Source organism: Gouania willdenowi, chromosome 11 (assembly GCF_900634775.1).
Source record: "Gouania willdenowi chromosome 11, fGouWil2.1, whole genome shotgun sequence".
Classification (NCBI taxonomy): Eukaryota; Metazoa; Chordata; class Actinopteri; order Blenniiformes; family Gobiesocidae; genus Gouania; species Gouania willdenowi.
The window spans coordinates 1,212,784-1,238,534 of NC_041054.1; the positions used below are offsets into that span (position 1 = coordinate 1,212,784).

At 38.1% G+C, this 25,751-nt stretch overlaps 2 protein-coding genes across 5 annotated transcripts; both read left to right on the forward strand.

Annotated features, from left to right (window-relative positions):
- The first annotated feature begins 521 nt into the window (after positions 1-521).
- LOC114471807 (major histocompatibility complex class I-related gene protein-like) lies at positions 522-11,742 on the forward strand. The gene is made up of 8 exons (XM_028460739.1): positions 522-644; positions 1,752-2,012; positions 6,620-6,898; positions 7,427-7,747; positions 10,452-10,535; positions 10,646-10,678; positions 11,414-11,460; positions 11,561-11,742. The coding sequence occupies exons 1-8, from the start codon at positions 593-595 to the stop codon at positions 11,603-11,605; spliced, it is 1,122 nt and encodes a 373-aa protein (XP_028316540.1). The 5' UTR covers positions 522-592; the 3' UTR covers positions 11,606-11,742.
- On the forward strand, positions 5,900-24,272 carry LOC114471801 (major histocompatibility complex class I-related gene protein-like). Of its 4 annotated transcripts, none has more exons than XM_028460722.1 (8): positions 16,813-16,941; positions 18,368-18,628; positions 19,538-19,816; positions 20,143-20,464; positions 22,994-23,082; positions 23,191-23,223; positions 24,043-24,089; positions 24,190-24,272. In XM_028460722.1, exons 1-8 carry the CDS (start codon positions 16,890-16,892, stop codon positions 24,232-24,234), a joined length of 1,128 nt encoding a protein of 375 aa, XP_028316523.1. In that variant the 5' UTR covers positions 16,813-16,889; the 3' UTR covers positions 24,235-24,272. The 4 variants fall into 4 exon arrangements, with proteins under 4 accessions (XP_028316527.1, XP_028316523.1, XP_028316524.1 ...); XM_028460723.1 differs by having other exon boundaries at positions 23,000-23,082; XM_028460726.1 differs by lacking the exons at positions 16,813-16,941; positions 18,368-18,628 and adding an exon at positions 5,900-5,916.
- The last annotated feature ends 1,479 nt before the right edge of the window (positions 24,273-25,751 follow it).

Sequence of the window (25,751 nt, forward strand, 5' to 3'; positions counted from 1 at the left end):
TGAATTCTAAAAATGTGGCCCATTGATCAGACAAAGCACGTGATTGATTGGTCATCTCTGCACGTGAGAGTGAGAGAAGCTCTGATTGGTTGAGGCAGGTGAGTCCTAACAATCAGCAGTTGAAACTGATTGGTTGATGATGCTGAAGGAAGGAAAAGTGTTTATAAATCAATAAAATTAAACCACGTTGAATAAATAATGAATAATAATTTTTTTTAAAATCTAGATTTTTTGGGTGTTTTTAAGTTTTAAGTACGAAAAGTGACAACTTTAAAAAATATTTCCAAAGATTCATTAAAAACTGCTGAATGAAAGTCAGTTTAAACATATTTAAACAAGTGAATGAATTTATTAATTTTTCCTAAATTATTTATAATATTTAACTTTATTTTTACAAAGTGATCAAAACAACATCATGTTGAAGCAGTTATTTTTTTAATAATATCTGCTGTAGAACCAGAGTGTGTGACTTCTACCCAGTAACAGTGAGGGAAGAAATCCCATTGGCTGAGCAGGAGGCCGATGGTCACGTGACTTCTCTCAGTGTTGATCCACAGGACAGAAGTGAAAGGTGCTCGTGCTCACCTCCACCATGAACACCTTCATCTTTGTGTTTCTCCTCTCAACACCCGGTGTGACAGCAGGTCAGTCCACATCATTTTACACTTTACTGTCTTTATGTGAGGAGGAATGGAAAGCTTTGTTTGACTTTCACTTTACAGCCTGGAGTTAGACTCACTTATTAACACTGGGACAACTTTACACCTACAACACTATCATCTGCTCTTTTTACTCACTTTATATGTGTTTTTAACGACTTTTAAACACGTTTAACGAGTCCGCAACGAAAACTTTCAGTTTCACTTTTTCATTTTTACCTGCGCAACAAAAGGGGTGTGGCATGTGACGTCATTCAACCACATTCACTGTGAATAAAATTCAGTTTAATAAAAAACTAAACAGGTTAATGCAAACTAAGAAACACTGAAATACCAAGATTCAAGAAAAAAAAATAGAATTTAATATTTACTTTTGGATTTGGACGTTTTTATGAATCGACATAAAAGAAAAACAAAGATTTTGTTTTTCTTTTTTTAATGTAAATTTTGTTTTTAATATGAAAACTAATTTAATGAAACTTAAAAGTTTATATCTGGAGCAGAATTACTTTTTTTCTGTATTTAGTTTGACTTTTAGTTTAAGGAGTCAATGTCTCTTCATTAATAATTAAAAAAAGAAAAAACTTAAATTTTTATGATCAAACTACAACACTGTGTGCGTCATTGAACATCGTTCAACCACATGAACTGACAAACTGTATTTATCACTTTCTCTTTACTGAAATAATAATTTAAAAAAAAATAGAGTAATTATAGACTTCTCCAAGGTTTGATGAGAGAATAATTTATTAATTCTCTCCTCCAATAATTAATAAAGTTTTTAGTGGACATGTGACTAGGTGACGCTGTCCTCTTTGTTATTGACACCTGCATTGTTAGAATTACATTTTAATGACTCTCAACAGTCATGAGAAAACTATCACACGCAGTTTATGAAATGAATTACATTTTGCTGAGTTTGATTTATTAATTAAAAAAAACTTTCAATTCAGATTTAGAAATACTAAATAACTTCCTTTATTTCATGTAAAGTTAGTTTGAGCATCTAAAACAAACAGTGTTTAATTAAAGCAATGTTAACTGAATTTATTTGACTTTGTCTGAATTCATGACTCTGACCTTTTCTTACAGTGCTGCACACTCTGAGATATTTCTACACGGCTTCATCTGACGTACCAAACTTCCCAGAGTTTGTGGTTGTTGGTTATGTTGATGATTTTCTGATCGGTCACTACGACAGTAACACCAGGAGAGCAGTCCCTAAAAATGACTGGATTAAAGATGCATTAGGTGAAGATTACATGGAAAGTCTAACTGCTCGAGCAATGGATGATCAGCAGCAGTTCAAAGTCGAACTTGAAAACTTAAAGCCGCGTTTCAACCAATCTGGAGGTTTGTTAAAGTTCTCTTGTTTTTTCTAATGCTGATGTGTGACAGTGTGTGTTAATGCTTGTTGTGTAGCTGTAAACACACTGAAAGTGTGTCCTTCAAACCCTGAATAGAAAGTGTTTTTATGAATTCCATATCTTTATTTTTTAAGAACTTGTAGAAAACTGGTTCATGTAAACAAGTTAAATCTGTTCTCTTTGAACATCTGGAGAATTTAAAACTCATTATAAATACAATTTGTAAATAAAATGTGTCAACGAAAAAAAATGCAAATGCTCAATTAAACCCAGATCAGCTTTGAGTTTAATATTTATAAAAACTTGAAAATGTAAACTATAATATTAATGGACCTGTCTAACAGAAAAAAAACTACCTAAGCTAAACTAAGTTTTGCTTCTTTTTACATCATAACGTCATCTTGGAGCGTCTTAAATGTAACTCAGTCATGTTTAAAATGTAAGGAGTAGAAAGTACAGATGTGTTTAAAAAAAAAAAGTAAGAAGTCGCCAAAAAAATAAAAATACTCAAGTAAAGCACAGATACCATAAAAAAGTACTTAAGTACAGTAACAAAGTATTGGTACTTGGTTACTTTTCACCTCTGAGCATCACTAAGTGAATGCTGCAGGAACCATTCCTAAAGCTGGAAAAATGCTGACGTCAGCACTTCCTCTGTCGTCCCTCAGAGTCACTAGATTGTCATTGGACGCTGAAAGAAGCTCCATTGTTGTGGACGTTGGATGTGATGATGTTAAAGGTGTCAGTGAGAGACTAGTTATTATCAATAGTTATTAACTCTTAGTATTAGCCACCCTCAATGCTAAAAATACTGAAACTGGCTCTCCTTAACACCCATTCACTTAACATTAAAGCACTCATCCTACATGAATTCATAACTGACAATAACCTGGACTTCCTCTGCATCACTGAAACCTGGCATAAACCTCTAGACTATTTCTCACTAAACCAAGCCACTCCCCCTGGTTACACTTACATTGAACAGCCCAGCCTCACTGGCTGGGGTGGTGGCGTAGCCTCAGTCCATAAAAAAGCCCTCAACATCAGCACCATATCCACAACATCCTTTCAGTCATTCGAACACATCACCTTCAAACTCCCCGGTCCTTCCCCCCTCGTCATTGCAGTCATTTACCGCCCTCCCAAATCCAACCCATCTTTTTTCCCCAATTTATCTGATTTTATCACACAGCTCTCACCCATCTCACATTCTATTCTCCTCCTCGGTGATTTCAACTTCCATCTGGACAACATCAACTGCCCCCATGCCTCTGAATTCCTTGCTCTACTGGACTGCCACAACTTCACTCAGCAAGTCAACTTCCCCACACACACCCATGGCCACACCCTGGATTTAGTCTGCTCTACCGGTCTCACCATCCAGCAACTTTCCAGTACTGACCTCTGCATCTCCGATCATCTGGCTATCACCATGGACCTCCACCTCCTCACCCTCCACCCCAAGGACAAGCGAACCATTTGTTTTAGAAACCTGAAATCCATCTCTCCTCATGATTTTTCCTCTTCTCTTCTTAACCTTCTGTCTGCCTCCCCCCCTCCACTCTCTGACGATCCCACAGACCTTGTTAATCATTACAATAATTGCCTCTCCTCCTGCCTCGACCAACTCGTCCCCTCCAAAACCAAATCAGTCTCATTTACACACACCGCCCCCTGGTACACCCCCGACCTCAGAAAATTAAAAACCGGCAAACAGTTTAACAGTCCATCTCCTAGCCTACTCCAATCACCTTCAACTATATAAAACTGCCCTCAACACCGGCCGCTCTAACTACTACTCCAACCTTATCCATAACAGCTCCAATAACCAAAAGGCTTTCTTCTCCACCGTCAACAAACTCCTCAAACCCTGTGACAACATTTCCCACTTATTTAACACAGACAAATGCATCTCCTTCCTATCGTTCTTCCAATCAAAAATTAACACCCTCTACAGTTCCTTAAATATTCCTCTCACATCCACCCACTCTTCACCTGCCTCCGCCCCTCTTACCAGTCGTTCTCTCTCCAAATTCACACCTGTCCACCCAGTTGAACTGTCAAAAATCCTCTCCACCATGAAAACCTCCACCTGCGTACTTGATCCTGTCCCATCCACCTTTGTTAAGCACTGTTTCCCCACCATCTCCCATCTCATTGCAAAAATCATCAACTCCTCCCTCACCTTTCCTTCCGTCCCTTCATCACTGAAACTGGCTGCCGTAACCCCCGTCATCAAAAAACCTGGTCTCAACCCCAACATCATGAGCAACTTCCGACCCATCTCCAAACTCCCATTCCTGTCAAAAGTTCTGGAACGCGTTGTTGCCTCACAAATCACATCCCATCTCAACAATAATCACCTTTTCGAACAATTTCAATCTGGATTCCGCACCAAACACAGCACTGAAACAGCCCTCCTCAAAGTCACCAACGACCTCCTCCTCTCATCTGACTCTGGCCTACTCTCAATTCTCGTTCTTCTTGATCTCACTGCTGCTTTTGACACCATCAACCACTCCATCCTACTTTCCCGCTTAAAATCCCTCCTCAATATCACTGGCGATGCCCTCACCTGGTTACAGTCCTACCTCACTAACAGAAAACAATTTATCTTCATTAACAACTGCTCCTCCTCCACTGCCCCCCTGTCCCAAGGAGTCCCCCAGGGCTCTGTGCTTGGTCCTCTCCTCTTCACCATCTACCTCCTCCCCCTCGGTCAAATCATTCGTCGTCATGGTCTCCATTTTCACTGTTACGCCGACGACATCCAATTATACATCTCCACCAAGTCTATCACCCATGAAACCTACTCCACACTTTCAAACTGTCTTTCTGATATTAAAACATGGCTCCAAGAAAACTTCCTAATCTTAAACAGTAACAAATCAGACATACTCCTCATTGGTCCAAACTCCCTCACCGAAACAGCCTCTGACTTTCACCTCACCATTGATAACTCTACCCTGTGTCCCGCCTCTCAGTGTCGTAACCTTGGTATCATTTTCAATAATAACCTTTCCTTCCACCACCACATCAACCAAATCATGAAAACCGCTCTTTTTCACCTCAAAAACATTTTTTGTGTCCGTCCTTCACTTTCCTTCCCCGCCGCTGAAACTCTAATTCACGCCTTTATCACATCCCGCCTTGACTACTGCAATAGCATCCTTTTTGGTACAACCTCCACACTCCTAAATAAACTCCAATACATCCAAAACGCAGCTGCCCGCCTCCTCGACCACATCACCCCTGTCCTTCAAAACCTCCACTGGCTCCCTGTTCCTCAGCGCATCAAATTCAAACTCCTCCTCCTCACCCATAAAGCCCTTAATAACCAGGCCCCCTCCTACCTCACAGATCTGCTCCACCCCTACACTCCCTCCCGCAGCCTCCGCTCCTCAGATGCAAACCTCCTCACTGTCCCCAGGACCAAGCACAGAACCTGGGGGGACAGAGCTTTCTCTGTAGCTGCCCCCACCCTATGGAATTCCCTACCAAGCCACATCCGCAACTGCACTGACCTCCAATCCTTCAAATCACTACTCAAAACTCACCTGTTTCACTCAGCTTTTAATGTTTTAACCACCCACCCACTCACTTCTCTTCTCTATGTCATATTCTCTTCTATCAATGCTCTTGTTGTTTTTAATGCTGTAAAGTGTCTTTGAGTGTCTGGAAAAGCACTTTTAAATAAAATGTATTATTATTATTATTATTATTATTATTATTATTATTATTATTATTATTAATAAACATCATTTACATTCACAATATTGTTAATGTCACATTGTATTGTTCCTATTTATATACATGTCTGTTATCTCCTAATTATAACCCACTAAGCCCTAAACCTCACCACCTGTATGGGTGTGAAGATTTACTCAAAGGTAGTGAGAAAACTTGATATGAAATATATTTTAATAATAATTAATAACTACTGTATGTATGTGTAAGCCATAGAACTGTAACATGGTTCCACAGATTGTTTTCTGGTGATTTATTTTTTTGTACTTTCATCTCTTCTTGTCTTTCATTAGTTTTTAACTCTTTTGTAAATAAAGCTCTTGTTTTGGAGTTTACTGGAAGTTTAGTCAGTATCACAATAGAGGGTCTCTGAAATGTGGGAAATTTATAGAATTTCCAATGGTAATTAATGACAATTACAAAGTAAATTATCTAAACTCAATTAAAATTTAATTACAATTACAACTGCAACAGATTATTTTGATTACAATAACGATTTTAATTACACCATAATTGTAATTAATTATGAGTTACATGATTACAATTATAATAGACCCTGTTTCCAGTCACATGTAGTAGCGCCTCCTGTTGGTCACATAAAGTAATGCAGCTGTGCTTTGTGTTGCTCATAAAACTAGATCCTACTTTCACATCTTTGTTCACATTCAGCCTTTAAAAGTCTTTAAAGTGGCTCCATGTCAGAATAAAAGCCTGCAGTGCTGAAAGGATTTAGTAAAGAATCAAAGAGATGATCAATAGAAACACATTTACAATCAGATCAGATGTAATTGGAGATAAATCTTGGAGGCAAGTGTACATGTGTTTAATGTTCTCTGTGTCTCTCAGGTGTTCACACTTACCAGAATATGTACGGCTGTGACTGGGACGATGAGACTGGAGAGGTTTATGGTTATGAGCAGTATGCTTATGATGGAGAAGACTTCATTAGTCTGAATGTGAAGGAACTGAGATGGATCGCTGCTAAACAACAGGCTTTTGTCACTAAACTTGACTGGGACAATAACAAAGCTACGATGTCATACCTTAAATACTTCCTCACTCAGGAATGTCCTGAGGTTATGAAGAAGATTATGAACGCTGGGCGGAGCTTCCTGATGAGAACAGGTAAACTCCTCTGAGCTTCCTTTGCTGCAGACACATGAACACAACAGTGTGACTCTGTCTTTATCTGTTAGAATGAAAAGTGTGATCACAGTGAGTGTAAATCACCTGGATCTGTGTCTCTACAACACATTTTGACTTAAAATGTTTATTTCTCTCTTTCTCACATATTTCACTTTAAGCTCTTTTATTTTGGTATTTTCGTTGAATTTGCATATTAGCTAAACATTTAGTTTCACCTGTGACATTTAGATTTATCATTTGGATTTAGATTTAACATTTAGCATTTGGATTTATCAATTATATTTAGATTTAACATTTGGTTTTTGGTTCTTCATTTATCGTTTAGATTTAGTTTTAACATTTAGATTTAATTTTAACATTTAGATTAAATATTTAACTATTACATTTAGATTTAGATTTAAGATTTACATTTAACATTTCACTGACATTTAGATTCAATATTTATGTTTGTCATTTAGATGCTTCATCATTAAAGTTCACTGTGTGCTCCTTGTGGTTCCTCTGCAGATCTTCCCTCCATCCAGCTCCTCCAGAGGACTCCCTCCTCTCCAGTCACCTGCCACGCTACAGGTTTTTACCCCCGCTATGCTGAGATGTTCTGGAGGAAAGACCAGGAGGAGAAGGTGTTGGAGGGCGTGGACCACGGAGAGATACTCCCCAACCATGATGGGAGCTTCCAGATGAGCGTTGACCTGAACATTTCTCTGATCAGAGCTGAAGACTGGAGCAGGTACGACTGTGTGTTCCAGATTAAAGGTGTGGAGGAAGATCTCACAGTCACTCTGGACAAAAGTGTGATTTTAAGCAACTGGAGAAAGTCTGATGGAGGTGAGAGACTCATGATGATGTGTGGGATTGTTCTGATCCATCTTTGCTCACAATCACATCAAAACAGTCAAATTTATCAAACATCTGATTCCTCTTCATTTACTCTTGGTAACTATCAGTAGTTGATTAAAGTTATAGAAATCTAATTACAGGACTTGTTGCTGAGGCTGAATTCACTTATTTAAACATGTGACATTTATGAATGTATTTATTTCAATGAATATTTGTGAAGATTTTATAAACTCAGATGGTAATTTGATGGTAAACTTATAGAGATCCTCCACTATTGTAACAAATGTGGCCTAAAACCTTTGAAATGTCCTTATTAGCAGATCTATTTCTAACAAAATACATTATTTTTGCATCATATTTGTTTGATTAACTTTTAAAAATGGGATTAATATACAGTTTTAGAGTCTGTGTTTCTTTATCTTGAAATCATGTGATTGATGATGTCACACGGCCCCACTGTCTGTAAACATCCCATTGTTTTCTATTGGAGTGAAACATTCAGCATGATTTTTAGATCATTTAACAGATTTTTCAGTCAAAATAACAATTTGTGCTGCTTTTATTTGCTTTAAATAATCAGGAAAAGTTAAAGATGTCGATGTAAACCTATTTTATTTACAGAAAGGAGATAAAAACAGTGACCCAAAAAATACTCTATGGCCGCAGGTGGCAACAGTTGTCACCTGCGGCAATGCATGTTGTTAGACACAGATTTACAAATTGATTACTTATTGTAACTGTAACAAAGCAGTGAGTGAAGCTTGTGTGAAAAATGACAGATTTAATCATCATTGAAACTTCCAACACGCTGCATTTAAACCTTGTTTATTGTCCAACTCTCTTTAATGAACACTTTTAAACATAATTTATTTATTTATTTATTTATTCAGTTTATTTCCGACATGGTTACATTCACTTTTTTTTTTTTTTTTTTTCATTTTTTTTTTTCTTTTTTTGTACATGCCGAAAAAGGAGACGAGAGAAGCAGTTTGCTTATCCGGGTCCCGTCCCCTGTTTTACCATCGCAAATTTACATGGGTTTACATGTCTCTCTGGTCAAAACATTCTTGAGTTGATGAACAGTCCTTTTTTGTGTATTCTCATCTGTGTTGTCCTCCTCCTCTCTATCGTTGTTCGTGTTGGCATTGTTCCCTGCCAGACGTTGTTAGCATTCCTCCAGTTCAAGAATAGTTCCTCTTTCGAAGGTGTTTGGAAGGTTTTTCCCTTTTCATCCATAATGTCACCACTCGGGAATGTCTCTTTTGGACACACAAGTTTGCAGCTTGTTTTGTCTCTACATCAAGGCTAATTCAGCTGTTGTCAGCTCTATTGGCAGTGTTGTATTCTCCACTGTCAGATCCAACTTGTATAAACACATTATTATATCCTAGTTCACAAGCAAGGTAGTATTTTAATGTATTATATCTTAGTTCATAAGCGTGTTTCTAACTGCTGTTGTTAGTTCTAATGGCAGTGTTGTATTTTCCACTGTTAGATTTAACTTGTATAAACACATTATTATATCTTAGTTCATAAGCAAGGTAGTAATTTCATTGTACAAGAAAACGTGTTTCTAACTGCACATATGACAATAAACACTTTGAATTTAAATTTAATGTAATCCTTAATCACCCCACCACCTAGCAATTGAAATGAATAAATGACAGACCTTTTTTACTCTTGGTTTCCACATTGAATTCAGTATCACAGTCTGAGTTTTGTTTCCAGTGTTTATATAGATCTGGGTCCATATCCATGATTACCATCAGTAGTGTTGTTGTTTAGGTGGATCCTTCGTATTTTCCCAAGTCTTCCATCGTTTTGATGAGAAATGGTTTTCCGTCCTCTTCTTCCAGAATATAAATCCTGCAGTTTTTTGACCACGTCCTCACAATTTTCCCTCCTTTTTTTATTTGGCGTGCCTTCCATGCAATGCTTGCATTTTGTTTCGTCAGGTTTTCATTGATGTACACCTTCGTTCCCTTCAGTTTATTTCCTTGCCTCAGGAGTTGTCCTTTGAATTTCATATTCGTGAAGGTTATTTTTACAGCTCTGTTATCATTTTTCTTTGGCAGGAGATGGCAGGAGTTGATGTTGTCAGGGTTCAGGACAATGTCCTTCGACTCCAGGTAGTCAATGACCTGTTGTTCAATCGATTTTGTTTCTTCGTCACTCGCATAGCTCCTGGGTTTTATCTTTAGGCCTGTGATGATGACATCTTTCTCTCTTTCCTTTTGTTCCAGCTGTTCAACCCTCGCGTTCAACAATTTTATCTCTTCAGCATTTCTTTCATTCTTTTCTTTCAGTACCTTTGCTTCACTTTGTAGTTTTTCCAGTGAGTTTTCCAGCGTCTTTTCCAACGACTTTATCTCAGCAGATAGGTTTCGTAGACCCTCGCATATCATCTCCTTGACCTCTTCCAAACCCGAATTGGGTTCTGAAGGGCCTCCCTGCGGTTTTTTCACCATTTTCCTTCAGTCTTGGGCCCAATGTTTCAGGCTGTTCAGCTGTTCAGCTGTAGCCAGCTGTAGCCAAGGTCGTGTTATCGGAGCAAACGAAAACACGTCTGCTCTCTCCAAAGACCAGAGAAGATATAATATAATACCAACACTCAAGGAAAAGTGTTTTTTTTTTAATTTACTTCTGATTCAGACGTTTTTATGAATCACTACTAATAAATGTTGTTGTGTAGGTGTTGTTGCTGCTGTTGTTGTCGTACCTGTTCTTGTTCTTGTGGCTGTCGTTGGATTTGTGACATGGAAGAAATGTCGTCCTGGTAATAAATGAAAAGCTCTTTTTATTCACTTTAAAACACTTTTCTTGAACCTTCTTTGAATCCTCTTCTCAGTGCAGTTATTAATGCTCTTTGTCATTATTTGTCTCCAGCTCGCTGTCCCTCAGGGTTTACAGGTTCTCACAGTGAGTCGCTCACATTGGACCTCATTTATCAACCCTGTGTGAAAACGGTGCAAATCTGAGGTCACATTGTGTCGTATGACAGAACAAACATGGAACTTATGAAACATTCATATCTGACCAATCACAGCGCACCAATGATCGGGTGTTGATAAATGCAGCGGCTGAATTTGATCATCATTAACGTGTTACGCCCTTAAATATTCCTGGTTCAGTGGCCCCGCCCACTAAGGTCAAACAAACGTTTGTAAGGAAATAAACGTTTGAGATGAAAATCATCTCAGAAATGATGGTATCAACCAGACATTTCTGTTGATACCATGTTTTAAAATTGTATGTCACATATAAATTATATTGCATTTATCCATGGTTGAATCACATACACATATATATATTACACGTGAATTAGCTAAATCTTCTGAGTACAGCAGACTACGCTGCAGATACGCATCCAGTGGAAATCCAAGGTTAGTCAGATTTTCCTGTGCTGCTCCACTAATCCACTCAGGTTTGGGTACATGAGGTCAGACCAGACATGAGATCTGATCGTAGCGTATGATCACATCAGAAATAGTTAATATCAAAGCTTGCGTGAATTTGGTCCAACCCACGTGGTACGCTCAGATCTGAACGTACGAACGGTTGATAAATGAGGGTCAGTGTGTTTTTCTGATTGATCCTGATGTCATGGCTGATCAGTGAAAGCATCTTCCTCACTCCACTCTGTTTGTTTTTCAGCCTCTGACACTTTGTCTTCCTCACCTGGAGAATCAGACCGAAACAAAGTGAGTTCATCATCATCCATGTTGACATCAAATGACAATGAAAGGCTAATAAAGTGGATGAATGTGATGATACAGAGTGTTTCATGTTTTGCTCCTTTAGGAGACCAGTGAGGAGCAGAGGGAGATGATGACACTCAGCTCCTGAACGCACCACAGATGCAAAAAAGTATTTAGTCAGCCACCAATTGTGCAAGTTCTCCCACTTAAAAAGATGAGAGGCCTGTAATTTTCATCATAGGTAAACCTCAACTATGAGAGACACTATGAAAAAAAAATCCAGAAAATCACATTGTAGAATTTTTTATAAATTTATTTGCAAATTATGGTGGAAAATATGTATTTGGTCAATAACAAAAGTTAATTATAATATTTTGTAATGTACCCTTTGTTGGCAATAACGGAGGTCAAACGTTTTCTGTAAGTTTTCACAAGGTTTTCACACACTGTTGCTGGTATTTTGGTCCATTCCTCCATGCAGATCTCCTGTAGAGCAGTGATGTTTTGGGGCTGTTGCTGGGCAACATGGAGTTTCAACTCCCTCCAAAGATTTTGTATAGGGTTGAGATCTTGAGACTGGCTCGGCCACTCCAGGACCTTGAAATGCTTCTTACAAAGCCACTCCTTTGTTACCCGGGCGATGTGTTTGGGATCATTGTCGTGCTGAAAGACCCAGCCACGTTTCATCTCCAATGTCCTTGCTGATGGAAGGAGGTTTTCATTCAGAATCTCACGATACATGGCCTCATTCATTCTTTCCTTTACACCGATCAGTCATCCTGGTCCCTTTACAGAGAAACAGCCCCAAAGCATGATGTTACCACCCCCATGCTTTACTGTAGGTATGGTGTTCTTTCTCCTCCAAACACAACAAGTTGAGTTTTTACCAAAAAGTTCTATTTTGGTTTCATCTGACCATATGACATTCACCCAATCCTGTATGTTACTGATGGTAGCCTTTGTTACTTTAGTACCAGCTCTCTGCAGGTCATTCACTAGGTCCCCGCATGTGGTTCTGGGATTTTTGTTCATTGTTCTTGTGATAATTTTGACCCCACAGGGTGAGATCTTGCGTGGAGCCCCAGATCGAGGGAGATTATCAGTGTCTTGTATGTCTTCCATTTTCTAATAATTGCTCCCACAGTTGATTTCACACTAAACTGCTTACCTATTGCAGATTCAGTTTTCTCAGCCTGGTGCAGGTCTACAATTTAGTTTCTGGTGTCCTTTGACAGCTCTTTGGTCTTGGTCATAGTGGAGTTTGGAGTGTGACTGTTTGAGGTTGTGGACAGGTGTCTTTTATACTGATAACCAGTTCAAACAGGTTCCATTAATACAGGTAACGAGTGGAGGACAGAGGAGCCTCTTAAACAAGAAGTTACAGGTCTGTGAGAGACAGAAATCTGGCTTGTTTGTAGATGACCAAATATTTATTTTACTAAGAGGTTTACCAATGAATTCATTAAAAATCCTACAATGTGATTTTCTGGATTTCTTTTTCTCATTTATCTCTCATAGATAGGGTTGGGCACCAAGAACCGGTTCCAAATAGGAACCGATTCCGGAACCGTTATGAAGATGTTTGCATTTTGATTTTTTTTTTAATTCCTACATACGTGCGTGTGTGTATGTGTGTCCCTCCGTCCGTCCACTCTTTTCATTATATTCATGTCTTTTAAGGCTCTTATTAAATAATCTTGACTGGAGTCTGGGTTTCCGCCATCTTGGATTATGTCGTCGCCAGCGCGTTATCGCCATAAGTCACGTCAAAACGACCTAAATTATCTATAAAGAGATCTTATTTTAGTCTTTCTGTTTCTGTAGTTTCTGTTTCCACTGTATCCAGAATAATAATAATCTTCCTCAACTTGATCTGTTGATTGATTTGTCACATGACAGTTCCAGGGTTTGAGTTTATTTTATTTAGTTTCACATCTACCTGTAGCTCTTTGTTTTTTAAGACGACTGCCAACTTGTTTGTTGTTATTTCAGCAAGTTTCACTTTTACAGTTACAGTTGGGGATCTTTGTAACTGAATACCCTGGTTACATTACAGCAACCAAATTAAACTATCAACTAAGTGAATTAATAAAAATACCTGTGTAAAGGCTTTTTCAAACTAAAAAATTCTCCCATGAAACCTGTGACCTGTTTACCTGCACAACTCAAAGAATCGGAATCGTTTAGAACCAGAATCGAAATGGAGAATCGGAATTAGAATTGTTAAAATCCAAATGATGCCCAACCCTACTCAGAGTTGAGGTATACCTATGATGAAAATTACAGGCCTCTCATCTTTTTAAGTTGGAGGACTTACACAATTGGTGGCTGACTAAATACTTTTTTGCCCCTCTGTAACCTGTCAAATGAAGGGGCTCAGGTTGTTCATATTAAAAAAAAAAATCAGACAAAAAACAAATTTTAAAGTGTTATGTCAGGTTTTAATAAGTTCTATAGTTTTAGCTACAAATGTTACATACACAACATAGCAACAATTGTCATTTCTATTAAAAAGAAGCACCACCTGAAGTAGGTGTTGTAGTATTAACATGCTCCAAAGTCATTTCCCTACACTGGTGTTAACATTGTGTTTCATGTGTCATGTAATGTACAGGTGTTTTAATTCAACGTGTGACACTTTTTTTCTGAAAATGATTTCCTTGATTAACAAATGCAGTTAATCTGCATCCTGTAGCATTCTGACAGAAATATTTATATTTCACTACAACAAGTGTCATATAAACGTCATACTGTGTGTATCTGCTGCACTTTGTATATTCTGCTTTTTTTTTTTTAAAAATGTAATCCCACCAAGTAATCCCCATTTTTATCAAAAATCTGATTACATGTTTTTAAATATACTGTGATGGATTACAGTTATATTATTTTTGTATCCAGATTACGTAAAGCTGTTACTTGTAATCTGTTACTTCCCAAGCCTGGTTATGGTTATAAAGGCTTTCTGAAAATTCTATTTATGTTTATTTTAACAATAAACTGTTAACAACAATGAAACTGACTGTTTACTTTGTATTCAAACGTTAACACAGCTTTATGCTTTTTACCACCTTTAAGTTAATTATCCTCTGAAATAAGTGGTTGTCAAACTGTGGGACGTGCCCCGGGAGGTGACGTCATCACTGGGGGAGGTGCTTTAATGCTTTATTTAATATTGTTACTTTATCACTGCTAATCTATTATATGTGATTCAGATAATCACAATAACTTTATTAGCTTCAATTTGTAGATCTCAGTTTTATTACCTAAGTTTCAACAGACAGAACTTGTTTGGGGGCCCAAAGTTTGTCAGATTAATACATCAAGAGATTTTAAATTAATATCATAGATTAATATTAATATATTAAACACAATGAATCCAAAAACACAAAACAGCAAAAAAGAAATAAAAAAAGGCTTCAAAAACCCAGAAAACAGCAATAAAAACACAAAATTCGACCTAAATAGCAACAAAATACCATAAAACGGCAACAACAAAAAAAACAGAAATACACAAAACAAAAACACTGAAAACAACACAAAGTACTAAAATGACGGGAAAATATACAATGTGGGACGCGCCCAGTGGGGTGACGTCATGACAGGGGGAGGTGCTTTATTATTATTACTTTATCACTAATTTATTTACTTTATTAGTTTCAAATTGTAAATCACAGTTTTATTAGGTTCAACAGACAGAAACACAGAAAACGGCAAAGAAAACAGAAACACAGACCCATCGCTCTGACATCTGTGGTCATGAAGTCCTTTGAACGCCTCATGCTCTCCCACATCAAGGACATCACCGACCCCCACCTGGACCCCCTGCAGTTTGCCTATAGATCCAACAGGTCAGTAGACGATGCTGTAAACCTGGCTCTCCACTTCATCCTCCAGCACCTGGACTCCCCAGGCTCCTACGCCAGGATCCTGTTTGTGGACTTCAGCTCTGCTTTTAATACAATAGTCCCAGCTCTCCTTCAGGACAAGCTTTCCCAGCTGAACGTGCCAGACTCCACCTGCAGGTGGATCACAGACTTCCTGTCTGACAGGAAGCAGCACGTGAAGCTGGGAAAAACCATCTCTGCTCCCCGGACCATCAGCACTGGATCTCCTCAGGGCTGTGTTCTTTCTCCTCTGCTCTTCTCCCTGTACACCAACAGCTGCACCTCCTCTCACCAGTCGGTCAAACTCCTGAAGTTTGCAGACGACACGACCATCATCGGTCTCATCGCTGATGGAGACGAGTCCGACTACAGGTGGGAGACAGACCGGCTGGTGTCCTGGTGCAGCCAGAACAACCTGGAGCTCAATGCTTTAAAGACAGTGGAGATGATAGCAGACTTCAGGAAGAACCCAGCCCCCCTCACCCCCCTCACCCTGGGAGACTCTACAGTGAGCTCTGTAGAGTACTTCTGCTTCCTGGGGACCATCATCACTCAGGACCTCAAGTGGGAGCTGAACATCAGCTCCCTTATCAAAAAAGCTCAGCAGAGGATGTACTTTTTGCGGCAGCTGAAGAAGTTCAGTCTGCCAACAAAGATGATGGTGAACTTCTACAGCTCCATCATCCAGTCCATCCTCTGCTCCTCCATCACCATCTGGTACGCTGCAGCTACGGCCAAGGACAAGGCCAGACTGCAGCGTATCATCCACTCTGCAGAGAAGGTCATCGGCTGCAATCTGCCCTCCCTCCAGGACCTGTACGCCTCCAGGATTTTGAGGCGTGCAGGAAAGATTGTGGCCGACCCCTCCCACCCCGGTCATAAACTGTTTCAATCTCTCCCTTCTGGTAGGAGGTTTCGGTCCATCAGGACCAGAACCTCCAGACACAAAAACAGCTTCTTTCCCTCTGCCACCATCCACATGAACACACCCCAAGTCACCCACTGAACCCCCCCACCCGATCACCACCTCCACCAGCTTGATACCTGCTGCACTGTATATATATATTTATATTTATATTTATCCTATTTATCCTTTATTCTCTATCTATCCTTTATTTATCCCTCATCCTTTATATTTATCATTATTATTATTATTATTGTTGCTGGGTTGTGCTTTGTTGTTCTGTTTTTATTTCTTTTATTTCTTTTTGTTGCTTGTTTTGTGCACCAACCACCAAGTCAAATTCCTTGTACTGTCCTCAAAACTGTACATGGCAAATAAAACATTTCTGATTCTGATTTTAAAAGCAACAAAAACACACAAAATGACCTTAAAAACCCACAAAACAGCAGAAAAAGACTTTATAAACTCAGAAAAGCAGTTATTTTTTTTTTAATAATATCTGCTGGAGAACCTGAGTGTGACTTCTACCCAGTAACAGTGAGGGAAGAAATCCCATTGGCTGAGCAGGAGGCCGATGGTCACGTGACTTCTCTCAGTGTTGATCCACAGGACGGAAGTGAAAGGTGCTCGTGCTCACCTCCACCATGAACACCTTCATCTTTGTGTTTCTCCTCTCAACACCCGGTGTGACAGCAGGTCAGTCCACATCATTTTACACTTTACTGTCTTTATGTGAGGAGGAATGGAAAGCTTTGTTTGACTTTCACTTTACAGCCTGGAGTTAGACTCACTTATTAACACTGGGACAACTTTACACCTACAACACTATCATCTGCTCTTTTTACTCACTTTATATGTGTTTTTAACGACTTTTAAACACGTTTAACGAGTCCGCAACGAAAACTTTCAGTTTAACTTTTAATCTGCACAACTAAAGTTGTGTGGCATGTGACGTCATTCAGCCACATTCACTGTGAATAAAATTCAGTTTAATAAAAAACTAAACAGTTTAATGCAAACTAAGAAACACTGAAATACCAAGATTTAAGGAAAAGTAGAATTTAACATTTACTTCCGGATTTAGACGTTTTTATGAATCGATAAAAAATATATATATATTTTTCTTTTTTAATGTAAATTTACTTTTTAATTTATAAACTCATTCAATCAAACTTTTAAAAGTTTATATCTGGAGCAGAATTATTTTTTTCTCTATTTAGTTTGACATTTAGTTGTTTAAAGAGTCAGTGTCTCTTTATTAATAATAATTAAAAAAAAAAAAAAAAACCTTTAATTTTTATTATCAAACTACAACACAGTGCGTCACTGAACATCATTCAACCACATGAACTGACAATAAACTGTATTTATTGCTTTCTCTTTACTGAAATAATAATTAAAAAATGAGAGCAAAATAGAGTTGATTACTTCTGGTTTTAAAATGTATTAAATTGCTAGAAAAAGAACATTTTAATTAAAAATTTGATTCATATTTTTATTTCAACTATGCAAACAAAATATGAAAAAACACTTCAATCCTTCAGTTTCGGGTAAAATGTCAATGCTCCAAGTTTGATGAGAGAATAATTTATTAATTCTCTCCTCCAATAATTAATAAAGTTTTTAGTAGACATGTGACTATGTGATGCTGTCCTCTTTGATATTGACACCAAACGAAGCCAATCAGCTTCCTGCATTGTTAGAATTACATTTTAATGACTCACAACCGTCATGAGAAAACTGTAACACATAGAGTTCATGAAATCTGTCACATTTTGCTGAGTTTGATTTATTAAATTAAAAAAAAATTAAATTCTGGTTTAGAAATACTAAAAAACTTCCTATATTTCATATAAAGTTACTCTGAGCATCTGAAACAAACAGTGTTTAGTTAAAGCAATGTTAACTGAATTTATTTGACTTTAAAAACCAAAAAACAACAATATTTTTTAAATAATGGAATAATATTTTTTTTAGTCTTTGAATCATTTTCAAAGATATTAAAATGTGTGGTAGAGTTAGTGTTTGTAACAGCAGAGATCACTGTGATGTGTGTGATTGTGTGGATACGTTCATGTTGTTGTTCAGTGTCTGAATTCATAACTCTGACCTTTTCTTACAGTGTTGCACACTCTGAGATTTTTTCGCACTTCTTCATCTGACGTACCAAACTTCCCAGAGTTTGTGGTTGTTGCTTATGTTGATGATGTTCAGATCGGTCACTACGACAGTAACACCAGGAGAGCAGTCCTTAAACAAGACTGGATTAAAGATGCTGTAGGTGAAGATTACATAGAAAGTCTAACTGCTCGAGGAAGGGGTGATCACCTGAGGTTTAAAGCCCACCTTGAAACCTTAAAGCAGCGTTTCAACCAATCTGGAGGTTAGTTAAAGTTCTCTTGTTCTTTCTAATGCTGATGTGTGACAGTGTGTGTTAATGCTTGTTGTGTAGCTGTAAACACACTGAAAGTGTGTCCTTCAAACCCTGAATAGAAAGCACAGCATCACTAGAGGTGGAAAAAGTACTCGTCTTCAGTACTAAAGTAAAAGTTTAGATACTTGAATAAATAATGACTCTGGTAAAAGTATTGAAGTTGCTCCCTTACTTGAGTAAAAGTAAAAAAGTAGTCGCTACTATATGTACTTTAGTAAAAAGTAAAACAAACATTCCTTCAATGATAAAACAAGGTTTTTATAAAATCCATATCTTTAATTTTTTAAGAACTTGTAGAAAACTGGTTCATGTAAACAAGTTAAATCTGTTCTCTTTGAACATCTGGAGAATTTAACACTCATTATAAATACAATTTGTAAATAAAATGTGTCAAGAAAAAAAATGCAAATGCTCAATTAAACCCAGATCAGCTTTGAGTTTAATATTTATAAAAACTTGAAAAATGCTGACGTCAGCACTTTCTCAGCAACAGATTATGTTGATTACAATTACGATTTTAATTACGCCATAATTATAATTAATTATAAATTACATGATTACATTTATATTTGCCTCTAACCCTGTTTCCAGTCACATGTAGTAGCGCCTCCTATTGGTCACATAAAGTAATGCAGCTGTGCTTTGTGTTGCTTCTAAAACTAGATCCTACTTTCACATCTTTGTTCACATTCAGCCTTTAAAAGTCTTTAAAGTGGCTCCATGTCAGAATAAAAGCCTGCAGTGCTGAAAGGATTTAGTAAAGAATCAAAGAGATGATCAATAGAAACACATTTACAATCAGATCAGATGTAATTGGAGGCAAGTGTACATGTGTTTAATGTTCTCTGTGTGTCTCAGGTGTTCACACTTACCAGAATATGCACGGCTGTGAATGGGACGATGAGACTGGAGAGGTTAATGGTTATAAGCAGTATGCTTATGATGGAGAAGACTTCATTAGTCTGAATCTGAAGGAAAAGATATGGATCGCTGCTAAACAACAGGCTTTCATCACTAAACTCAACTGGGACAATAACAAAGCTATGATGTCACACTGTAAATACTACTACACACAGGAATGTCCTGAGAATTTGAAGAAGATTATGAACGTTGGGCGGAGCTTCCTGATGAGAACAGGTAAACTCCTCTGAGCTTCCTTTGCTGCAGACACATGAACACAACAGTGTGACTCTGTCTTTATCTGTTAGAATGAAAAGTGTGATCACAGTGAGTGTAAATCACCTGGATCTGTGTCTCTACAACACATTTTGACATTTGAACTGATTTCACTTTAAACTCTTTAAGATGTTTTATTTTGGCATTTTCGTTGAATTTGCATATTAGCTAAATATTTACTGTCACCTGTGACTTTTAGATTTATCATTTAGATTCAATATTTATGTTTGTCATTTAGATTCTTCATCATTAAAGTTCACTGTGTTCTCCTTGTGGTTCCTCTGCAGATCTTCCCTCCATCAAGCTCCTCCAGAGGACTCCCTCCTCTCCAGTCACCTGCCACGCTACAGGTTTCTACCCCCGCTATGCTGAGATGTTCTGGAGGAAAGACCAGGAGGAGAAGGTGTTGGAGGGCGTGGACCACGGAGAGATACTCCCCAACCATGATGGGAGCTTCCAGATGAGCGTTGACCTGAACATTTCTCTGATCAGAGCTGAAGACTGGAGCAGGTACGACTGTGTGTTCCAGATTAAAGGTGTGGAGGAAGATCTCACAGTCACTCTGGACAAAAGTGTGATTTTAAGCAACTGGAGAAAGTCTGATGGAGGGTGAGAGACTCATGATGATGTGTGGGATTGTTCTGATCCATCTTTGCTCACAATCACATCAAAACAGTCAAATTTATCAAACATCTGATTCCTCTTCATTTACTCTTGGTAACTATCAGTAGTTGATTAAAGTTATAGAAATCTAATTACAGGACTTGTTGCTGAGGCTGAATTCACTTATTTAAACATGTGACATTTATGAATGTATTTATTTCAATGAATATTTGTGAAGATTTTATAAACTCAGATGGTAATTTGATGGTAAACTTATAGAGATCCTCCACTATTTTTACAAATGTGGCCTAAAACCTTTGAAATGTCCTTATTATACATTATACATTATATCTCTGGTCTTTGGAGAGAGCAGATGTGTTTTCATTTGCTCCGATAACACGACCTTGGCTACAGCTGGCTACAGCTGAACAGCCTGAACAGCCTGAAAAACTGGGCTCAAGACTGAAGGAAAATGGTGAAAAAACCGCAGGGAGGCCCTTCAGAACCCAATTCGGGTTTGGAAGAGGTCAAGGAGATGATACGCGAGGGTCTACAAAACCAACTGCCGAGATAAAGTCGTTGGAAAAGACGCTGGAAAACTCACTGGAAAAATTACAAAGCGAAACAAAGATACTGAAAGAAAAGAATGAAAGAAATGCTGAAGAGATAAAATTGTTGAACGCGAGAGTTGAACAGCTGGAACAAAAGGAAAGAGAGAAAGATGTCATCATCACAGGCCTAAAGATAAAACCCAGGAGCTACGCTAGTGACGAAGAAACAAAATCGATTGAACAACAGGTCATTGACTACCTGAAGTCGAAGGACATTGTCCTGAACCCTGACAACATCAACTCCTGCCATCTCCTGCCAAAGAAAAATGATAACAGAGCTGTAAAAATAACCTTCACGAATATCAAATTCAAAAGAAGAAATACTCAAGCAAGGAAATAAACTCAAGGGAACGAAGGTGTACATCAATGAAAACCTGACGAAACAAAATGCAAGCATTGCATGGAAGGCACGCCAAATAAAAAAAGGAGGAAAGATTGTGAAGACGTGGTCAAAAAACTGCAGGATTTACATCCTGGAAGAAGAAGACGGAAAACCAGTTCTCATCAAAACGATGGACAACTTGGGAAAATACGAAGGATCCACCTAAACAACAACATTACTGATGGTAATCATGGATATGGACCCAGATCTATATAAACACTGGAAACAAAACTCAGACTGTGATTATTTTACGGAGACCGAATTAAATGTGGAAACCAAGAGTAAAAAAGGTCTGTCATTTATTCATTTCAATTGCTAGGTGGTGGGGTGATTAAGGATTACATTAAATTTAAATTCAAAGTGTTTATTGTCATATGTGCAGTTAGAAACACGTTTTCTTGTACAATGAAATTACTACCTTGCTTATGAACTAAGATATAATAATGTGTTTATACAAGTTAAATCTAACAGTGGAAAATACAACACTGCCAATAGAACTAACAACAGCTGGATTACCCTTGATGTAGAGACAAAACAAGGTGACATTATGGATGAAAAGGGAAAAAACTTCCAAACACCTTCGAAAGAGGAACTGTTCTTGAACTGGAGGAATGCTAACAACGTCTGGCAGGGAACAAGGCCAACACGAACAAAGATAGAGGAGGAGGACAACACTGACTACAGAAGAAATCAAGAATGTTTGACCAGAGAGACATGTAAACCCATGTAAATTTGCGATGGTAAAACAGGGGACGGGACCCGGATAAGCAAACTGCTTCTCTCGTCTCCTTTTTCGGCATGTACAAAAAAGAAAAAAAAAAAAAATGAAAAAAAAAAAAAAAAGTGAATGTCGGAAATAAACTAAATAAATAAATAAATAAAATAAAATAAAAAAAAATTAGCAGATCTATTTCTAACAAAATACATTATTTTTGCGTCATATTTGTTTTATTAACTTTTAAAATTGGGACTACTTTACAGTTTTACAGCCTTTGTTTCTTTATCTTGAAATCATGTGATTGATGATGTCACACGGCCCCACTGTCTGTAAACATCCCATTGTTTTCTATTAGAGTGAAACATTCAGCCTGATTTTTAGATCATTTAACAGATTTTTCAGTCAAAATAACAATTTGTGCTGCTTTTATTTGCTTTAAATAATCAGGAAAAGTTAAAGATGTCGATGTAAACCTCTTTTATTTACAGAAAGAGGATAAAAACAGTGACCCAAAAAATACTCTATGGCCGCAGGTGGCAACAGTTGTCACCTGCGGCAATGCATGTTGTTAGACACAGATTTACAAATTGATTACTTATTGTAACTGTAACAAAGCAGTGAGTGAAGCTTGTGTTAAAAATGACAGATTTAATCATCATTGAAACTTCCAACACGCTGCATTTAAACCTTGTTTATTGTCCAACTCTCTTTAATGAACACTTTTAAACATAATATAATACCAACACTCAAGAAAAAGTGTTTTTTTTTTTTTATTTACTTCTGATTCAGACGTTTTTATGAATCACTACTAATAAATGTTGTTGTGTAGGTGTTGTTGCTGCTGTTGTTGTCGTAGCTGTTCTTGTTCTTGTGGCTGTCGTTGGATTTGTGACGTGGAACAAATGTTCTCCTGGTAATAAATGAAAAGCTCTTTTTATTCACTTTAAAACACTTTTCTTGAACCTTCTTTGAATCCTCTTCTCAGTGCAGTTATTAATGCTTTGTCTTTGATTGTCTCCAGCTCGCTGTCCCTCAGGGTTTACAGGTTCTCACAGTGAGTCGCTCACATTGGACCTCATTTATCAACCCTGTGTGAAAACGGTGCAAATCTGAGGTCACATTGTGTCGTACGACAGAACAAACATGGAACTTATGAAACATTCATATCTGACCAATCACAGCGCACCAATGATCGGGTTTTGATAAATGCAGCGGCTGAATTTGATGGTCATTAACATGTTACGCCCTCAAATATTCCTGGTTCGGTGGCCCCGCCCACTAAGGTCAAACAAACGTTTGTAAGGAAATAAACATTACTGAGATGAAAATCATCTCAGAAATGATGGTATCAACCAGACATTTTTGTTGATACTATGGTTGAGCACTTTTAAAATCGTATGTCACGTATAAATGATATTGCATTTATCCATGGTAGAATGACATACACATACAGTATATATATTGCGAGATTACACATGAATTAGTGAGAGTTTCTGAGTCCTTGTTGCAACAGATAAGCAGCAAAACCGTAGGTGGTGGAATTGACGTACAACAGATTACGCTGCAGTTTCTGAGCAGATACGCATCCAGTGGAAATCCAAGGTTAGTCAGATTTTCCTGTGCTGCTCCACTAATCCACTCAGGTTTGGGTACATGAGGTCAGACCAGACATGAGATCTGATCGTAGTGTATGATCACATCAGAAATGGTTAATATCAAAGCTTGCGTGAATTTGGTCCAACCCACGTGGTACGCTCAGATCTGAACGTACGAACGGTTGATAAATGAGGGTCAGTGTGTTTTTCTGATTGATCCTGATGTCATGGCTGATCAGTGAAAGCATCTTCCTCACTCCACTCTGTTTGTTTTTCAGCCTCTGACACTTCGTCTTCCTCAACTGGAGAATCAGACCCAAACAAAGTGAGTTCATCATCATCCATGTTGACATCAAATGACAATGAAAGGCTAATAAAGTGGATGAATGTGATGATACAGAGTGTTTCATGTTTTGCTCCTTTAGGAGACCAGTGAGGAGCAGAGGGAGATGATGACACTCAGCTCCTGAACGCACCACAGATGCAAAAAAAGTATTTAGTCAGCCACCAATTGTGCAAGTTCTCCCACTTAAAAAGATGAGAGGCCTGTAATTTTCATCATAGGTAAACCTCAACTATGAGAGACACTATGAAAAAAAAATCCAGAAAATCACATTGTAGAATTTTTTATAAATTTATTTGCAAATTATGGTGGAAAATATGTATTTGGTCAATAACAAAAGTTAATTATAATATTTTGTAATGTACCCTTTGTTGGCAATAACGGAGGTCAAACGTTTTCTGTAAGTTTTCACAAGGTTTTCACACACTGTTGCTGGTATTTTGGTCCATTCCTCCATGCAGATCTCCTGTAGAGCAGTGATGTTTTGGGGCTGTTGCTGGGCAACATGGAGTTTCAACTCCCTCCAAAGATTTTGTATAGGGTTGAGATCTTGAGACTGGCTCGGCCACTCCAGGACCTTGAAATGCTTCTTACAAAGCCACTCCTTTGTTACCCGGGCGATGTGTTTGGGATCATTGTCGTGCTGAAAGACCCAGCCACGTTTCATCTTCAATGTCCTTGCTGATGGAAGGAGGTTTTCATTCAGAATCTCACGATACATGGCCTCATTCATTCTTTCCTTTACACCGATCAGTCATCCTGGTCCCTTTACAGAGAAACAGCCCCAAAGCATGATGTTACCACCCCCATGCTTTACTGTAGGTATGGTGTTCTTTCTCCTCCAAACACAACAAGTTGAGTTTTTACCAAAAAGTTCTATTTTGGTTTCATCTGACCATATGACATTCACCCAATCCTGTATGTTACTGATGGTAGCCTTTGTTACTTTAGTACCAGCTCTCTGCAGGTCATTCACTAGGTCCCCGCATGTGGTTCTGGGATTTTTGTTCATTGTTCTTGTGATAATTTTGACCCCACAGGGTGAGATCTTGCGTGGAGCCCCAGATCGAGCGAGATTATCAGTGTCTTGTATGTCTTCCATTTTCTAATAATTGCTCCCACAGTTGATTTCACACTAAACTGCTTACCTATTGCAGATTCAGTTTTCTCAGCCTGGTGCAGGTCTACAATTTAGTTTCTGGTGTCCTTTGACAGCTCTTTGGTCTTGGTCATAGTGGAGTTTGGAGTCTGACTGTTTGAGGTTGTGGACAGGTGTGTTTTATACTGATAACCAGTTCAAACAGGTTCCATTAATACAGGTAACGAGTGGAGGACAGAGGAGCCTCTTAAACAAGAAGTTACAGGTCTGTGAGAGACAGAAATCTGGCTTGTTTGTAGATGACCAAATATTTATTTTACTAAGAGATTTACCAATGAATTCATTAAAAATCCTACAATGTGATTTTCTGGATTTCTTTTTCTCATTTATCTCTCATAGATAGGGTTGGGCACCAAGAACCGGTTCCAAATAGGAACCGATTCCGGAACCGTTATGAAGATGTTTGCATTTTGATTTTTTTTTTAATTCCTACATACGTGCGTGTGTGTGTGTGTGTCCCTCCGTCCGTCCACTCTTTTCATTAT

Bases quoted from the DNA above. Each gene is read 5' to 3' on its own strand.
- LOC114471807 (XM_028460739.1), top strand. From the start codon at position 593: ATGAACACCTTCATCTTTGTGTTTCTCCTCTCAACACCCGGTGTGACA. The intron at 645-1,751 runs GTCAGTCCACAT...CTTTTCTTACAG, and splicing joins AACACCCGGTGTGACAGCAG to TGCTGCACACTCTGAGATAT. The intron at 6,899-7,426 runs GTAAACTCCTCT...GTTCCTCTGCAG, and splicing joins GAGCTTCCTGATGAGAACAG to ATCTTCCCTCCATCCAGCTC.
- LOC114471801 (XM_028460722.1), top strand. From the start codon at position 16,890: ATGAACACCTTCATCTTTGTGTTTCTCCTCTCAACACCCGGTGTGACA. The intron at 19,817-20,142 runs GTAAACTCCTCT...GTTCCTCTGCAG, and splicing joins GAGCTTCCTGATGAGAACAG to ATCTTCCCTCCATCAAGCTC. The intron at 24,090-24,189 runs GTGAGTTCATCA...TTGCTCCTTTAG, and splicing joins GAGAATCAGACCCAAACAAA to GAGACCAGTGAGGAGCAGAG.